Below are 18,475 nucleotides of genomic sequence, written 5' to 3'. Positions count from 1 at the left end.
GTACCAAAACCCCTCTGTCCTTTGGTACTTCTACTTTGCCTCCAGTTTTCTGAAAACCGACTGGTATTGCGTTTTGACTTCCCAGAAGTGGGGATTTTGGAATCTGACCCGGGTAGGTTGCGGCTGGAGCTCACCTGGGATTATCCTGTCACCTCCCTGCAAGAAGAGGGTCCGTGTAGGCCTGTCTCTGCGGCCCTTCCCTTCCTTCCTCTGGGGAGAGGCCCTGGGCCACAGAAGGCCTTCCTCTCTCTGCCAGGGAGAGCTGGGCCCCATCTCAGAGCTCCTGGGACAGCTGCTCCACATCCTGTCATATCCTCGAACGCTCTGCTGTAGTCCCGACACCATCCTGGTAGACCTTTCTCTCCTGGCCTGCCTCCTGCCACCTTGCTTTTTAAAATTTGTTTTCTGAGTGACAGTAAAGCACCGTGGTTGGCTATCACACGCACACGGGGACGTCCGCATCCACCTGCCAGCTGGCCAAGGGCACAGGGCCTTCCTGAAGGTCAAAGGCAGCTGTCAGGGCTCCTCCAGAAGAGGCTGTGGGCCGAGGCTCCCCAGGACGCCAGCTGCTTTCTTTCCAAACCACCCACCTCTGCCCCCCTGCTCATCGGCACTGGCTGTTTCCCCAAATGCCAGGCCCTGCAGCAGTTGAAGCCTGACAGTCGTCAGACTCGTCCCGAGGATTCACACCAGGCCGCGGCGGGCCGTGGGGCGCGGGGGCTGCGGACTCGGGACTGCACCGTTTCCATGATTACGAGTCAGGATGCGCTTCCTCTGGAAAACTTACATATACACAGACATGAATAAATACCCAGCACTTCATGATAGTCTCACCATCTAGACACGCTGTTTTTGTATAAATCCTTTCACTCCATTGTTTTTAAATGCAGTTGGCATCCTGTTGCGTTGGTCGTTCTGTTCATACATTCTATTTTTAATCTGCTTTTTCTCATAAGCCTATCTCGTAAGCCTGTTTCTGTTCTATTAACTATTCTTCTATAACAGGAGCTTTTGATGGCTGCATAATATTCTCCCACACAGCTCCCCAGGGCCACTATTTATTTATTTGATGTAGAGACTCCTGTCTGTTCTAAAAATGCATTTCCTTGTCTCGTGTGGAAACAGAAAATCTCTCCTAGCCGCTTCGTTATTTCCCATTCACACACTCCCGAGGCACAGGACCGATGTGTGTTTTCCATGCCATGGCACCACTGCTTTGACCCTGTAACAAAACATGGGGTGTGTTGTTATTCACTTCTGGAACTGAGGTTCCCACAGGTGTGTGCAGCGAGCCAGCAAACAGGCCCTCTCACTTGAGCAAAAAGCCAGAAGTGTCTGCTGCTTTCTCCTCCTCACCCTCTGTGCCCAGACCTCAACATTTCCCCTGACAAGGCTGCCTCCGCGTCCCCTTGTCACCTGGCTTCATGAGCTCTGCTTGCTTTGGGACGGGCTGAGGCCTCATGTCTCACAATGTGCCCACCTTAAGGAAACTTCTCAGGATGGACTGTTGGCCAAAGTGGGTCTGTTTGCAGACACACCGCAGCTTCAGGGTCCGTAGAACCTCACAAGCCTTCTGTTACTGAGTCTGAGACTTGTTGCCTTAGAGAGAAGGTTCCTCACCTTCCTCTTTATCTGGAAACACCGTCACGGTCAAGAAATAGGCATTGGTGTTCCTCTCTTTTCCTTCCCTATGGGCTGGGTGCTGGAGCTGGTGCTGGGAGCCCCAGTGGGGAGCCTGGGCGGGGGGGGTGGGGAGGCACACAGCTGTCCGGCCTGGGAGGGCTTCACTGCGGGTGGGGCTGGCGGGAAGGGGCATGAGCAGGCTCCCCTGGCAGGGTCCCAGCCCACACAGAGGACGCAGCAGGTATCCGCCAGAGACTCAGGCTTCGGCTCCCGGAGGACTCCGAGCTGAGGCTGCTCCAGCCCTCCTGCGTCTCCTGCATCTAAGCTGATGGAATCTAGGATGCTCCTGAGTTTGAACTCACCTGGGCAGCAAATTGAGGAACATCACAGGTGTACTTGCTTCTGTTCACACCATCTGTGTGATGCCAGACACGCAATCCCTCACTGCCCCGCTTCCCAGGGGTGCTGGTTTGGGTTGAGTGTTTCCTGTCTTATTGGAATGGCAGGACTGTGGACTGCCACCCAAGGTCTGCATCCACTTGGGGCTGCCATTGCAATTCCCCACCAGCAAGAACAAGGCAAGGGAGGAGAGGCTGGGGGCCTGCACACCCAAGAGCACCCTGGAGTTCACTCTGCCTGCCTTCTTCCTCCACTGTCCCCAACCCAGAGCATGACACTGGGTCATGACTTTGGAGATCCGGGTTCTGGTCCCAGCTCATGACTTTGGAGATCCGGGTTCTGGTCCCAGCTCTACTAACTAGCAGTTTCCTTATTTGTAAAGTGGGGCCAGTATCGCCTGCCACACTCGCAGGACACACAGCAAGTATCACAGAAGAACTTGACTGTGAAAGCAAGGAGCGGGTACCAACTGACCTTGCCCTCTGTCAGAAAGGACTCTCAGAATGGGGGTGGTTACTTGTAGCACCTCCCAGGACTGGGACGGTGGAGGAAGAAAGGGGATGGCAGCCCTCGGCTCTCCTCCCGGGCTTGTGGGCCAAGTGCAGATCCGTGCTAATAGTGCACACATTCTTTGTAGGAGTGAATCTGCCTTCGAGAAAGCCAATGTTGACGTGTTCCGGGTGAGAACCAACAACGTGGGCCTCATCTACAAAATCAGGTGAGAATTTGGCCCCTGACCAGGGAGGGAGGGAGATGAAGGTGGGTAGATCAGGGACTGACGTCACTACTTTCTGGGTGTTGATCACTCCCTGGTGTCATTTACCTCCCACCCTGAGTCATTGTGCCCTAAACTTGCCTAGTAGAGATTCACTTCTTTAGGTTAAGACAATTTGAGACAGTTTCTCACAGTCTTGGGAAATGAGCTCCCAGAGGCACCAGCTTGGTGGTCAGGAGCAAATTCCGAGTCCGGGTTGCCACCTGCTAGCTGTGGGACTTTGGACGATTCCACTCCAACCCCCCTTCCCTCACTTGCAGTAACGGTGCCTGCCACCCTGAGTTAGTGAGGACTCAACGAGTTGGGGCTTAGAGGGCAGCTGGCACTCAGCAAGTGTTAGAGATGCCGGCTCACGTGGCCGGATGCCTCTTGACGGAGAGCTTGTCTATCTCTGGGGGTGTCTGTGTGAGTGTGTGGGGAGGGAGCCTGGTTGCCAAGGAAGAGCCTTCAATTACCCCTATTTTCCCCTCTCCCTCCCTACTCCCCAGGCCGTTCAGTTTATGCCCATTTGTCAGAATGTCAGGATCACCTGCACCCAGGCTACGGCCTGGACGGGGGTCAGATGCTTCCTCAGTTCAGTTCCGATTTTTCCTCTTCCCACTAGAAACCATAGGACCATGAACTGTCTTTCATGGGGAAATAAGGGACACAGCAGTTCCTGGCACCAGCTGCATGAGGGAAGGGGGATGGCAGGGCAGAGGGTATTGGTGTGGGGAAATGCGACTTCTACTCTGAGCTCCTTACTAAGTGCTGGACCCTCTGCCAGGCAGAAGCACACATCTTCATGTATGTCATGTGTGTCATTGGTCCATTGGGGCTGTGTGCTGTCTTGAGTTGTGTTCGTCCCATGAGGGCCTGCAAAGATAAGGCCTCACTGCCATGGGCAGGGAGGAGATATACCTGGTGCAGAGTGAGGCCATCCAGGGGTCAAGGTCTGGGTAGGCCCAGAACTGGGCCTACCAGGCATGTGGAGGACTATAAGAAGTAGAGGCAATTTAGGAGGCCAGGTCTTGAAGAGTGTGGATCTGATGATGCCTGGTACAGTAGCCCTTGGCCACATGTGGCTACTGAGCACTTGACTTGTGGCTAGTCCAAACGGAGATGCACCGTACGTGTATACACACACCAGATTTTTGAAAACTTAGGAAAAGAGTGTATAATATCTTATTAGTAAATTTTCTCATGATCCCATGTTGAAATGATAAATGGATGAAATAGAATACATTATTAAAATGAACTTCACCAGTTCTTTTGCTTTTCTTAATGTGGCTTCTAGAAAATCTAAGCTTACATACATGGCTCACACATGCAGCTCATGGGATAATTCCATGGGGCAACATCAGTCTTGATGGCCATGGTGGGGGTGGGAGGTGGTTAGTCTGGGTGGCGCAGCTAAGGTGAGTATCTGGGGGCCCTGGGCGTCTGGGGATCAGGGAGAGAAGGGAAGCTCAAAAACAGTTCTGCCACAAGCCTGGGCAATCCTGGATTTTTTGTGGAAGGCAATATGACCTTGCTGGAAGCACCTCTACCTTGCACAGTATTCCCATTTTGCAGATGAGGACATTAGGGTTCAAGGGGTAAAGCAACCATAAGAACAAAATGATGGCACCCCTCCTGGAAGTAAACATTTGGGTATTCCAGTGTGGAAGGGGTGTCGTCTCTGTTCTGCCAATGACGTGCAGGTGTCTGCTTCCATCCCAGGATTGAGCACGACAATACAGGTCTGAACGCCAGCTGGTACCTGGATCGTGTGATTGTGACCGACATGAAGCGGCCTCACCTCCGCTACTACTTCAACTGCAACAGCTGGCTGAGCAAGGTGGAAGGTGACCGCCAGTGGTGCCGTGACCTGCTGGCCAGCTTCGACCCCATGGACATGCCCCGAGGTCAGTTCTGAGGCTGGCCTGCCTGCCAGGGCTGGCTCATGCCTCTGTCTTGCTCTGGGCCGTTCTGTGTCCCCTTGCCATTCCTCCGGGATCTTCCTGTTGGCTAGAGCCTGACTGAAGCCCCATCTTCTCCACATGACCTTCCCAAGAGCAATCTTATGTGCTCTGGAGGCTCAAGGAAATGGGAAATGCAAGAGGACCAGGAGGCATGATGGAGGGGTGGGCACAGTCCTGAGCATCCCCTGTGTTTTCAATAACTCTTGTTGATGGGCCTCTCCACTGAGAGTCCTCTCTGAGGTCGAAGGCAGCTTTCATTGTCTTCCTATTTCTTTGCCCTTCCTCTGATGCCCAAAGGAAGGTGAGCTACGGCCGGGGCATGGTGGGTGGGGATCAACTCACAGCTTCCAGAGCTCCATCAAGCAGTCCCTAGCGCTTCCTGATTTTATGAGGAAGGAAACAACTAATTTCAAGTGCATCTCTGACCAAAGGCCTGAAATTCAGTCATTTTAGCTCAATAAGAGGTGGGTGAACAAATCATGTGAGAACCACACCATATCTTATGACTTATTGTATCACACTCTGTCCACTAAAGTTCTAACCTCACCTCACCTCATTATTGGACATATTTGCTTTTCCACAAAGGGGGACATCACATGTGGGTACCACCGTCGTAACACCTTGCTTGCAGAGAGTCACGGGCCATCGGAGGGAAAGGCATTTGATAGTGACCCTGGCAAGGTCACAAGGAACAGCAACAGCAGGTGGACACATTCCCTAGATTCCTTCCAGCCCGAGCCCTGTGGTATCCAAGATCCATCCTCTCTTGCAACGCAGCTGAGCAGGGCTTTAACTCTCCTTCTCTACCTCTGACTTCCTACCCCCCAACTGACCTTGAACTTGCCTTGTTCCTCCATGGCCCCCACCATAATAATTTGTGACTTCACTGTTTCTTTTCTAAAAAAGATATGTTATTGGTCTCTCTCTTATTACAAAACCAAATTTGATCATTATAGAGAATTTAGAAAACAGAGACATGCACACATGAAAACAGAATACCTGTAATTCTATCACCTGGATAAACATCACTGGTGACATTTTTTTTGCGCACTCACTTCCAGTCTTTTCCCTGCACATATAATTTGAAAGAATGGGCTAGGACAACATCCTGTTTTAGAGCGTATTTGTTTCTATGCCGTAAATATTGCTCGACACCCCTGCTTGCAATGAGCATTCTGGCATAGGGAGGTACCATCACTGATTGGTTCACTGAATCCCTTATTGTTAGACATTTACATTGTGTCCCCCTCTACAATTTTATTGTTACTACAAACTATTCACCTACATCTTTGCACAGATGATTCTTTCCTTAAGATAAATTCCTAAATAGAATGTATAGAATGTACATGGTTAAGACTTTTAACAAGCATTTCCAAACTGCCCTAGAAAGGGTGCATCAGTGCCCAATCCCACCAGCCGTGCAGGAGCATCCATTTCCCTGCCCTCAATACTTAGTGTTGTTTAATTTTCTAACTGGATAGAATATTCTCCCTTTGGTTTTTGGTGGTGTTGGATATTTTTCATATGTTTATTGGCCATCTGTAGTGTGTGTGTGTTTGTGTGTGTGTGTATGAGAATGAGAGAGAGAGACAGAGACAGAGACAGACACAGAGACAGAGACTTGCCTGCCCATACCCCATGCCTGTCTTTTCAATTGGGGTGAATTTCACAGTTTTTTCCCAAAGACGTTAAGTATCTCTAATTCTTGATCCAATCTCTTTACTAGGATCAGTCCCTAGCAAGTTGTCAAGCTGACCATCTTCCTCTCTGCTCTTTTAGGCACCTTCTTTTCTTGGCCTTTTCCCACCATTTAGTTCCTCTTCCTACCTTTTGCTTCAGTCCCATGAAAACTCAGGGTTCTTTTTTTTTTTTTTTTTAAGATTTTATTTATTTATTCATGAGAGACACACAGAGAGAGGCAGAGACAAAGGCAGAGGGAGAGGCAGGCTCCACGCAGGGAGCCTGATGTGGGACTCGATCCCAGGACTCCAGGATCACGCCCCAGGCCAAAGGCAGGCACTAAACCACTGAGCCACCCAGGGATCCCCAGGGTTCTTCATTAGAAGAGCTTCTGAAAAGTCACCATTAAGAAAGAATTAGTGTAACTCCATGGTTCTCCAACTTTCCACAAGAATCATCCAGGGGAATGTTCTTGCCTTGTGGGAAAAACAAAGACACCCACTGACGCTATCCCTGAATCAGATCACTGGGGGGACTGCACCACTGCCCTTTTATGAGCTGGAGGGCACTGGATTTGTAGTATTTCCGGATTTCTGGATTCTGGAAGAAGGAAATGAAAAGGGAGATCTTCAAATTTTCAAAGGACTGCATTGGTAAACATAAGGTTAACTCTCCTTGCTTCTCACCTGGAATTATACCAGCTTGATGTTTAGTTGCTGCAGGAGGTCTCTGATGATCAAAATGGGGAAGATGATTATTACTTCATCCACGCAGTTTGACAGATGAGAATACTTTAAGACACGGGGTGTGGACAATAATAGAAGGGGACATTTTAAGTGTCTCTTTCACCTCCTCACGCCCCTCCAAGGGATGGTGGATCATTAGTTGGGTAGCCTTGCTTTCCTCTCTCCACACCCAGGACCATTGCCTGAAGTTCTGGCTGGTAATTAGCTGGAACCTTCTTTCATTCCTGCCCTTCAGGGAGGGTAGGTGTTCTAGGCTGACTGACTGACCCTTTGACCGAGGTGATCAGCAGATAGTGGCAGGGGTGGACCTTGATCAGGTTTTTAGATGGTTCCTGTATAGGCGATCGTATATCATGCATGAGGGGAGTTTGCCCTACTTGTGGTTGCCAGTGGGCTGTGGAACTTTAAGACAGCTTCCCTGGACAAGAAAGTCACCCTCCCTGCACGGCACGGGCCCTGACATTTGCCATGGAGGTTACTTTTTCCTCTCTAGGGTTCTCTGTAAGTGTGGAAAGTGTCCAACGTATTCCTAATATATTGGGGTGATTGCTGGTCAGAGCTGCCCTCTTCTTCCATGGAGCCCACTCCGGTAAAGGGAGGCATGAGGAAAAGCAGGGACAGGAGGTTGCAAAAGAAGGAGATGGACAATAGCCAGCTCACAGTTGTGTGGATGGAAGATCATAGAGCCAAGTTCAATTTCTCAGTGGTTCTCTCAACTGGTTGGTAAAATCGCTGCTTCGGACATCTTAAGGAAACCAGGGAGCAGGGCCAAACCAAGCATGTCACCTTTTGGTTGCCTCTGTGTCTGATTACCAGGCCTTCAGGATCTGTTGCTGGGGTGTGGGGAGACAGGTTGTTGTGTCCCCTCAACCACTGGAGGTTTCCAAACCCTAGTCACTCACATTCTATCTTCAAGATTTTTGCTGTATTCAAGTACAACTTCCATTATTTACTCGTTTTTCTTCTTAAACTCCATTTTGGCAACTTACCTATCGACTGGTGAAGTTGTTTGTTTGTTTTTTTAAAGATTTTCTATATTGATTCATGAGAGACACGGAGAGAGAGACAGAGACACAGACAGAAGAAAAGCAGGCTCCCTGCTGGGAGCCCGATGTGGGACTTGATCCCAGGACCCCGGGATCACGCCCCAAGCCAAAGGCAGACGCTCAACTGCTGAGCCACCCAGGTGTCCCAACTTGTAAAGTTGTTTTCAAAAGAAAGTGGATATCACTATCACAAAAACTGTAATCATTTGCTACGTAAATCAGCACATCAACACATATGAAAACCAATACACAACATTAGATAACCCTCCTGTATCACCATTAGCATCCTGCGTGCCACGAGTAGTATGCAGATTGCATGCTGGGAAACACTACCAGCCCTGGTCTGTGAGGAAGGGAAAGCAGAAGCAGGGAGGAGGGGAAGAGGGCTGGTAAGATACCTGGGCTCTCTCTCCATCACCCCCCACACCTGCGGGGGAGGGAAGGCGAAGGAAGGCGGGCAGGTGCTATTACCCCGATGAGTTAACGCTCAAGGAGGTGCTGATTCATCTAATATCAAACAGCTGACCACAGAGGAGCTGGGACTAGAATGTGGGGTTCCTAATCCTCAAAGTAAACTTCCTGTCTGTCCCCCCATGGGCAGGGCAACCAGCCTGGCCCCTGAGGGATCACACAGTGAGGGCTCATGGAGGTCAGGAGGACCAGTCTCCTACGGTCACAGGGGTCCCTTTCACACATCCCCGCTGGCTGCTTCTCCAGCCTTGGTTTGAATCCAGCCTTTCTTGAGTGGTGGACAGTTCCCAACCACCCAGCTCAGCCATTCCAGTGCTAAGTGGCACTGGTTGTCAGAAAAATCTGCCAGAAATTAAACCCCAGACAGTCTCCCTGGGACTTCTGCTGGTCTGTTGCAGTCCCCTGCTGACAAATACCCTGTCTGCCCCTCAGCCGTGTGAAGATAGGCTGCTCTGGGCCTCCCCTCTGGGGACACACGTCCAGCCTGCCTCCCTGAGCAGCTCTGATGTGCCAGTGCTCCCCAAGAATGTACCTCCCGAACAGGAACCCCGAGTTCCAGATGGGCGCCCCTCAGAACAGAGTGCAGAATCCTCCCCGACTCCATCATCCTACTTCTTTTTAAGAAATCATTATTATTGCCATAAAACATACATAGAATTCACTATCTGAACTATTTTTAAGTGTATCGTTCAGTGGCATTAGGTAGATTCACACTGTTGTGTGACCATTACCACCACCCATCTCCAGAACTTCTTCATCTTCCCCAACTGAAACTCTGTCCCCATAAAATAATGACTCCCCATTCCCATTTCCTCCAGCCCCGGGAAATCTCTGTTCTCCCTCTGTCTCTGTAAATTCGACCACTTAGGGATCTTATGTAAGCGGACTTAGAGGATATTTGGTCTTTTATGACTGGCTTATCTTACTTTAGCATAATGTTTTCAAGGTCCATCCATGTCACAGCATGTATGGGAACTTCATTTCTTTGTAGGGCTGAATCATTCCATTATGTGCATAGACCTGTTTCACTTATCCATCAGCTGTTGATGGACACTGGGGTTGTTTCTACTTTTTGACCATCGTAAATAACGTAGCTGTGACTGTTGGTGTACAAATAGATGTTCAAATTCCTGCCTTCATTTCTTTTGGGTGCAGACCCAGCCATGAAAATACTGTTTTCTGCAGCGGCTGCATCATTCCACATCCCCACTCACAGTGCATGAGGGTTCCAGTTGCTCTACATACTCATCAATGCTTTATTTTCTGTTTGTTTGTTTTTTTTTTAATAATCATCTCTTCTTGTGCTTATGGGTCATTTGTACATTTTCTTTGGAGAAATGTCCCCGTTCAAGTCCTTTGCCCATTTCAAAGTTGGTTTGTTTGCCTTCGTTGTTGAGTTCTAGGGATCCATCTAGAATGTCTTTGTGGATATTACCTCTTAGCTGATGTGATTGATTTATAAATATTTTCTCCCATCCCGTGGGATGCCTTTTCACTCTGTTGAAAAGAGTTGTGTTGACACACTCAAGTTTTTAATTTTTATGAAGTCCAACTTATTATTTTTTCTTTTGTTGCCTGTGCTTTTGGTGTCACATCCAAAAAATTATAGCCAAACCCAATGTCATGAAGATTTTGCCCCCTGTTTTTTTCTTACATTTGGGCCATTGATCCATTTTGAGTTAATTTTTATATGGGATGTAAAATAAGGGTCCAATTTCATTTTTCTTTTTTTTGCACGTGGAGATCCAGTTTTCCTACATTATTTGTTGTAAAGACTGTCCCTTCCCTCATTGAATGGTTTTGGCACCCTTGTCAAATATCATTTGACCATATACATAAGGGGTTTTTCCTGGGTTCTCTATCCCATTCACTGACCCAAATGTCTGTTCTTAAGTCAACACTGAACTGTTTTGATTATTGTAGCTTTGTAGGAAGTTCAGAAATCATGATGTGTAAGACTTCCAACTTTGTTTTAAGATTGTTTGGATATTCAGGTTCCTTTGACATCCTGCTTCTTTTAAACCACCCTGTGATTGATTAATCCAATATCCCAGTGACAATACACCACACTGACTTTGCAGTCAAAGGGCTCTGATTCCCCTGGAAGATAAGATGAAAATACCCCAAGTCCTCAGTTCTTGCCCAGTGCTTCAAGGCTTCTGGAGAAACAACCTGGATTCTCCTGACTCATTCCCACGTGATTCAGCAGGAGTGGGTGTTCCAGTCTTGACTGGCTCCCCTCTACATCTTAGTGGAATGGTCCAGGAGACATCACACCTCCTGATTAATAATCTCAGACATACATGTGCCCTGAGGGAGTTAGCAGCCATCTGTATGCTCGTTTCTCTCTTAGAGTGGGTGTCAGGGGTCCTGGCACCTTCTGGGGCCTGCGGCAGGCTGGCAGCCGCTTTTTCAGCATGTCTGCATTGACTATCCCTGGGAATACAGTCTTAGCTATCGAATTGCTCCAGAATTGTAGTGAATTTTCCATCCTGCCATCTGCCCCTTGGCATTCCCCCATTGCCATGCATGTCTGACTCTCTTCCTAGAGGATTTCCATCTAGAATGGCTTCCCCTCTTGACAACCCAGAACCCAGAGGGGCACAGTAGCTGTATTGACATCTGTACACTGAGGGCTGCTGGCCAGAATCTCAGCACGTCTCCCAGGCCTTGAATTGAAGCATTGCCATGAGCAAATGTCATGGGTCATGCCCCTTCACTCCCCGAGCTGCTCTTAAATGCTGGGTCTGGGGTCAGGATATGGTCCTGGCACTCCAATTGCTTGCAGTCCAGTGAGGACACAGACTGCCACAGTACAAGCTACCCTTGAAGAGAGTGGAGGGCATCACATGATTCAAAGCTCCATGTCTCAAGGCATAAGAGTCCTAGGTTCAATTCCCACAATATTACCTTCAGGCTCCATGACCTTTGGACAGAATACTTCTACAGTCTTGTGTCTTCAGATGCATACACTGTACAAATCCACAGAGCCCCAGGAGGTAAGGTCTATTATCCCCACTTTCCACCTAGAACAAAGGTCCAGGTGAGCATGACCATCTCCCGCCTCTCTCTCTGTTTCTCAGTCCCGGACTAGCAGCTCCCATTTCTCAACGTGTTTGCTCAGATTGTGTTGGCTCCAGTGTCTGGCAGACGGTGGCTCTGAAAGCTGTTCTCTCCAGCACTCATAAACCATGAGGAAGTTTCAAGGGACCCATAGGAAATGGGTCTGAGGATGAGACATTCTCTCCCCACCTGCTCCCCGATTGTGGAGTGGAAGCCAGACTGCTGACAGAAGTTTCTAGGGGCTCATGTCCTGTCCCATCAAGCCCCACAAGGACCCAAGAGCCCTAGAGTCCTGCCTGACTGCTGCCTGGAAGGGTTATCCTTGCTCCCAGACTTCTGTGTCAAGCTGGTTAGAGAAAAGACGGTCAATTAAACATATTTCGGGGTGAGAGGAAACGGCAAAGCCAGCACCTTTCCCCTTGCATGCTCTCTTTCATCCTAGGCTTCAGGGTTCCGTTTCCCCCATGCTACCCAAACCCCACGGGGGGTGGGTAGAGCCCCAGCTTCTCTGGAATGCACTCCTTGCTCCCTTGCCCTGGGTTCTCCCCCTTCAAACTTGGAGAAATTGAAATCTGTGCCATCCACGGAAGTGGATTCTCAGGGGTCCCCCCACCCCCCGCCGCCCAAGCTGCACTCAGGGGTGTGTAAGGAATCTCATGGGCAGGGAGGAGGAGTTTCAGCCTGCTTCTTGAGATTCAGACATGATCCGGCCAATTCATAGCCAGAAGGAGCCACTGTGGCTAATGGGGTGGGTGGTGGCCCTCAGTGGTTTTAAGATGTATAAACAGCTGAGACCTCCATATCTCAGGGACTGCTGTTGGCCTCTTTGGGCACTAACTGCTGAATATGTGTCTCTCTGGGCTCTCCAGCCAAGCTCAGTTTTCTCTGGGTTCTCCTCACCTGGTGACTGCACTCATACCTGCCAACCTGGCCACTAGGACTAAGGGCTTGCATGAGATTAGTAAGAAACAGGCTCATATGAGTATGGGTGGGGTGGGGCAGGGGGTCATGAGTAGACACACGCAGTTATGGGGACCAGCAGCAGAGATGGGTGGAAAGAGCTCTACCAGGGGTAGGGGTTAGGGGGGCAGATAACTGGCTTCCAGTCTTGCCCTGCAGTAACTGTGTGACTCAGGCAGGTCATTCGTCCCCTCTGGGCTACTTCCTTGTCTTAGAAGGTTGGACTAGATGTTCTCTGAGTTCCCTTGCAGCACTGGCTTTCTCTGGTATCCTGCGAGCTAACTGTCTCCTCGTCTCCCTTCCCTGGCTCCAGGTCTCCCAGTCTCTGAATTCACTCCCCAAACCTTGTTGTTACTCCTGGTGTGATGTTCCTGAGGCCCAGCACCCAGTATGGTGCAGAGTTGCACGGGCTGAGAGTGCAGGGCTGCGCATCCCTCTGGCTCCAGGGCGGCTCAGGACACATCTCAGGCTGGAGTGGGCCACCCTTAAGACAGACCCTGCCTGGTTTTCTCACTGCTACTATGACATCATTTCCTGCTTTTTGGCCAAGTAATTGTCCTCATCCCAGCACCCACCTACAGACCCTCCCACTTTCAAAAGCACTGAGCTGATCACGTGGCTTAAATTAGTACTGAGCCCACACCACATCGCTTTGGGAAAGTTCCGCCAACTTGGCAACACGACAGGCCTCGGAAGCCAAGAGCTGAGTTCCAGCTGGCCTGGGGGCTGTTCGCACCCCGGGGCTTCGGGAAGCAGGCACAACAGCTCATCGATGTTTCAGACCCGAGCCTTGCCGGCAGCAGAGGAGGCCCTCGCATTCGGAAGGGCTGGGTCTGGAGTGGGGCCTGCCCGTTGTCTCCTCCCGGCTCGGCCTGTTCCCTAGGCTTCTCCGGGACACCCCTCTCCCCAAGGGAGCATTTACCTGCTTTGGTGGGTCAGTAGTAAATGCAGCTGCAGCCGGTGTTGTGCTAGGCCCCAGAGAGACAGAGGCGCTGGTTGTTCAAGTAGCACTGGCATGGGCAGGTGGGCCGGCAGCCTGCAGGTTGTTGGAGGGACGGATGAGCTTTTCGTCCAGACTCCCTGGCTGGCATTTTCTCCCTCTTCCCTGCTCCCACCCATCTGTCTGTCTTTCTTCTTCTTCTTCTTCTTCTTCTTCTTCTTCTTCTTCTTCTTCTTCTTCTTCTTCTTTCTGTAGCAAATGGGACACCTAATGCTGGGGCTGAAAGTGGTCCAGGGGCCAATAAACAGGTAGAAATGGGATCGTGTTTGTCCAGCATAATCACTGTTTCCACTCTCAGTGATTTCATCAGGCAACTAGGTTATAATTTCATTACAGCCCACACTGTGCTGCACGGTGATTATACCACAGAGCTCCAGATGTGCACCCATTCTCGGCAAGACTGTGCTGGGCACAGTGCCCACGGTGCCTTTGAAGAAGGGGCTGGACCAGAAGGGATCATGATTAACATTTTAGGGGCATGTGCAAATCTCGCTGACCTGTGGTGGATGATGACAGGCCTGCCCGAGAACTGCCTGGTGCCAAAGCAAACACAGCATGAAAGCAGCCTGGCTGAGTAACAAAGAAAGCACCCATCATGAAGGCCCTGCCAAGAAAACCAGCAGCCCTGACTTACTCCCAGGTTCTATAGGATGATACCACGGAGTAATCAAATCTTTGACTTTACAATATAATTCTCTGGGTCAGAAAGCACATGAGACTATATATCCTGAGTTCTTGCTCTGGCTTTGCCACCAATAGTGATGAGACCTGGGGCAGATGGCCATTCCACTCCCATCCTCAGCTTCTACCTCCATAAAATGGGTGCACTGGTTTTTCTCTGGTGGTCTTTTTACAATTAATAGGGTGCAATAACCAAAGAATTAATAGAGTGTAATAACCAAAGAGAGAAGGATGGGTCTGGGGCTAGCCCTCATCTATGGGGCAGAGGAAATTGGCTTTTGGTGTCCTCCCTTCCCCTGTGGATACTTCCTTCTCATTTCACCCCCTCTCAGACTTACCATTATTCTGCATAGTGTCCATCTCCCCACTGTGAACTCGGTCCCTGGACCCTCCTCCTTCTCTGTGGTCAACATCTGGCTCTGCCTCTCTACTGGTTGGGTAAGCTCTGTGCCACTATCTCTTCATCTGTAAAGTGGGGATAATGTTAATTCCCACTTCACAAAGTGGTTGAGCTGATTAATTGGGGGGAATGAACATCAAGCCTTGGTACAATGCTGGACATAGAGTAAGCACCCTGTAAACGACACCAGTACGGTGGTGGTAGTGGTGGTGGTTACGATCTTGATGTTTTCCCCTCTTCTTCCCCCACATTCAGGCTTATTCTGTCTCTGAGATGCATACACTCAACATTCTGGCCTTTCAGAGTCAGGTAGGATGTTGGAGCCACTCAGGGCCAGGGTCCCCTCTGGAATCCAGAAGTCTCTTCTAAACAACTGGGAATAGGCTCAAGACCTTGATTTCAGTTGAAGGCTGCAGGGAGAACTCTCAGAGCCATGAGGGCTTCAGGGTTGGGAGGAGCTGGGCCCGTCCTGCAGCGCTCTCCTTCTCTGAACTTCCCAGCAGCTCCCCGCCCACCCCATCTGCTCCCACCTAACGTTGCAGAAAATCATCTCCGGAAAGAGTGGGAAGAAGAGAACTGTTTCCAATGAGGCCCCAGCGAGAAGTATCAGAGAATTTCAGGACCAGAAGTGACCTTATCAACCTTCCTCCCTTTTATAGAAGAAAAAACAGAAGCCTCAGGAAGTTAAGCCAGGAAGTTAAGCCAGGAAGTTAAGGTCACACAGTGTGGGTAGAGCTAGTGCCCTGGGCTCCACATGCCACCTTGTGCTCTTCCAGTGTCATCCAGTTTCTCAATGGGCACTTGTTGGGAATCTTTTATGTACCAGATCCTTTGTTCGGGATAAATAGATATAGGCCTTTCTCCTTAGGAACTTAGAGACTAAAAGGGAGGGTCAAGCCAGTAAGTAATTAAGTACAAAAGATAGAATGTTTTAAATAGGGAATGACCAGACTAATGGAAACATAGAGGAAGGAGGAATCAGGAGGGCTTCATAGAGGAGGTGATGCCCAATAGAGACTTCATAGTTGAGGAGTTTGCTAGGCTTCCAAACAGAATGAAATTTTCAAATGGGTGTTTATAATAACCTTCCCACCCCCCATTTGTGGAAGCACTTTCTTAGAGCTGCATTCTGTATGCATGAAAATTGGAATGTGTAATACAGACATTGCCTTGGCAATGCTCCAGCTGTGGGGGTCCATTCCAGCCACTAGTGGTTTCCTGCTGGACCCTTCCCCTGAGCTCCAAGTGTTGGCCAGGGTGGCGCAAGGGTCTCCGAGAAGGGGTTCCCACCTCCCTGGGGCTGGATGTCTACCGGTGGGTCCCTGCCTCTGTCTTTTCTCTTCCTTTGTCCAGTCCCCAACCCTCCCTCTAGCTGCCTAGCTGCCCTAACTAGCAAGCTCAAGGTTTCTGGTACCAAAGCCAGCTCCAGGGTCACGTGCATGGATTTTCCTTAGGTTTGTCTTACAGGTTGATGGTTCTCGACGACTCCTTCTGGACTACAGGGGGCATGACTTATTCAAGTGTTGGCTTTAGGTGATCTCAATCTTTGGTTTTCAATTACAGGGGAAAAGATATGGCTGTTGTAAAAATTGTCAAAAGTACAAAAAAGCAAGAAGAAGAATAAAATCTTCCATAATCCCATTACCTTAAAATGATAACAGCTAGTTTTTATTGGTCACTTACTCAACGTCAGGCATCGTTCTAATCAGTATCTATCTATCATCTATCTATCATCTAATCTCTCTAACCTTCACAGTACCACAACAACAGTATTACTATTATTATTATTATACCCATTTTATCATCTCTCTAACCTTCACAGTACCACCACATTATTATTACTATTATTATTATTATACCCATTTTACAGGTGAAGCTAACAGAGGCACGGAGAAGGCAAGTAATTTGCATAGAAGTGATGGAACTAAGAGTAAACCCAGAGCCTTGAAATTAATCACTGTGTAGGAGCACCTTGGAGACACTGCTGTTAACATTTTGGTGAATTTCCTTCCTTTTCTTTTTTATACATGAATGTATTAAACACTACGTACTGAAAGTGGTATTGTATTACAGTCAACTTTTAACCAGGCTTTTTAAGGCTTTTTCACTTATTATTATATTATAATATCAAACAATCTTCTAAACCATTATTTTAAGTGGCCGCATGGGTAAATATCATAATTCAGCTGTATGATTGCCCATTTTGGCTATTTTTAGATTGTTCTCAATTTTTCGTTATTAATGATGCCGTGATAGACACTTTTATAGGTCATCTATGAACACAATGATTTCCTAGTATTAATGAACTGTTAGGCACAGGGACTGAATTGTTAGTTCAGAGGGTTTGTAGAATGTTCAGCCTTCTGACAGGTATTGCTCACCTACCCTGCAGAAAGGCTGTGTGGTGTTCTGGTTCCTGCAGCAGGGGATGAGAAGTGCTGGCTTCCCAGCAGTGGAGTGAAGTCTGAGGTGGAAAGGGAAGAAATGGGGTCAAGATTGCTGGGGTGTGCAGGTGGAAGGGAAGGGTTTGCTGTAGAGCAGCAGGAATGGGAGCCAAGGAAAATGAGTGTCTGAGGGACAGGTAGAAATGGCTCTGTAGAGCTTGGCCATGAACTGGATGAGGGCACGAGCACGATGACCTGAAAGGTGTGAAGGCCTCCGTGCTCCAGATTCTTTCAGCACCTGATAACATCAGGCTTACATCACTGTGTCCTAGGAAAGTGTACTAGCTGTCTATGATTTGGTGGTGAAACAAGGGCCAGAGTGGTTTTCCTTGATTACCACCCAGGAGTGACTGTTAATGCCTGAGCGATGCTTTAATGCGTCTGTGTAACCAGGCTCAGTTGAGTTCACCCCATGGCCTTTGCTTGAGCACATGTTAGATGCCACCTAAGTGGTACATGGCCCGAGAGTTCTGGAGTGGAGTACCTGGGCTTGCCAGGTGGGCTTTAACTAGACCTGGCAGGGTGGGAGAGATGACAGAGAGAACTGATGGAGAATCTCCCTGCCCTGACCAGTCCAAATCTAGGCTTCACCCTCTCTAACTGTGGGAACTTGATTAGGTTTCCTAACCTCTTGCCTCCACTGCTTGCTCAACAAGTGGTGACCGGGATAGTAACAGAGTCTGCCCGGGTGAGGATTACAGGAGAAAGATGCGACCCGCGCAGAGTCAGCCCTCGGCAAGCATCAGAGGCTCTTACTACTCTGATAAGTGCGAGCATCTGTAGGGTCAGCAAGGTTGAGGGCATTCTCGAGAAAGCAGGGAAGCTCCAGTCCTAGGTGAAGGATCAGGTGAATGTGGTGAGAGGTTTGGACCCCTGACCAGAGGGAAGGAAGAGGAAACCCTGGGGGGGCAGCAAGGAGGGGAGGCCGTCTCGAGTGTCTGGACCTGGGAGGATGTTCATTGCTCCCTGGCTGGGACCGGCTCCCCGCGAGAGTCTGCAGATGCTCCTCAGTGCACCTGTGCAGGTGGGAGGAGTCAGGGGCCCTCCGTGGCTGGGGGAGAACATTCTGCTCCCCCACCCCCCAGGGCAGCTTGAGCAGGTGTCTCCCACTCCGTTCGTGTCCTCGCTGCCGTGCAGGTGAGGTCTCCTTTGGGCAGCGTCTGGCTCTGGCTGAGCTGGAGTGATGGGTGCCAGGGAGCCGCAGTGGACGCAGGTGCACGTGGGCCGGCCCCCTGCCACCCCAT

The 18,475-nt window shown here is 49.5% G+C and overlaps 1 protein-coding gene across 1 annotated transcript in view; it reads left to right on the top strand.

The window, feature by feature from the left end:
* The window catches only part of LOXHD1 (lipoxygenase homology PLAT domains 1), a 167,246-nt gene that overhangs the window by 12,419 nt on the left and 136,352 nt on the right, over positions 1-18,475 (top strand). The window contains exons 3-4 of the mRNA XM_077900660.1: positions 2,660-2,740; positions 4,499-4,683. Coding sequence (XP_077756786.1) covers positions 2,660-2,740; positions 4,499-4,683 — 266 coding nt within the window. The remainder of the gene's footprint in view (positions 1-2,659; positions 2,741-4,498; positions 4,684-18,475) is intronic.

Source organism: Canis aureus, chromosome 6 (genome assembly GCF_053574225.1).
Source record: "Canis aureus isolate CA01 chromosome 6, VMU_Caureus_v.1.0, whole genome shotgun sequence".
Lineage (NCBI taxonomy): Eukaryota > Metazoa > Chordata > Mammalia > Carnivora > Canidae > Canis > Canis aureus.
This window is presented reverse-complemented; position numbering and strand designations above follow the sequence as displayed.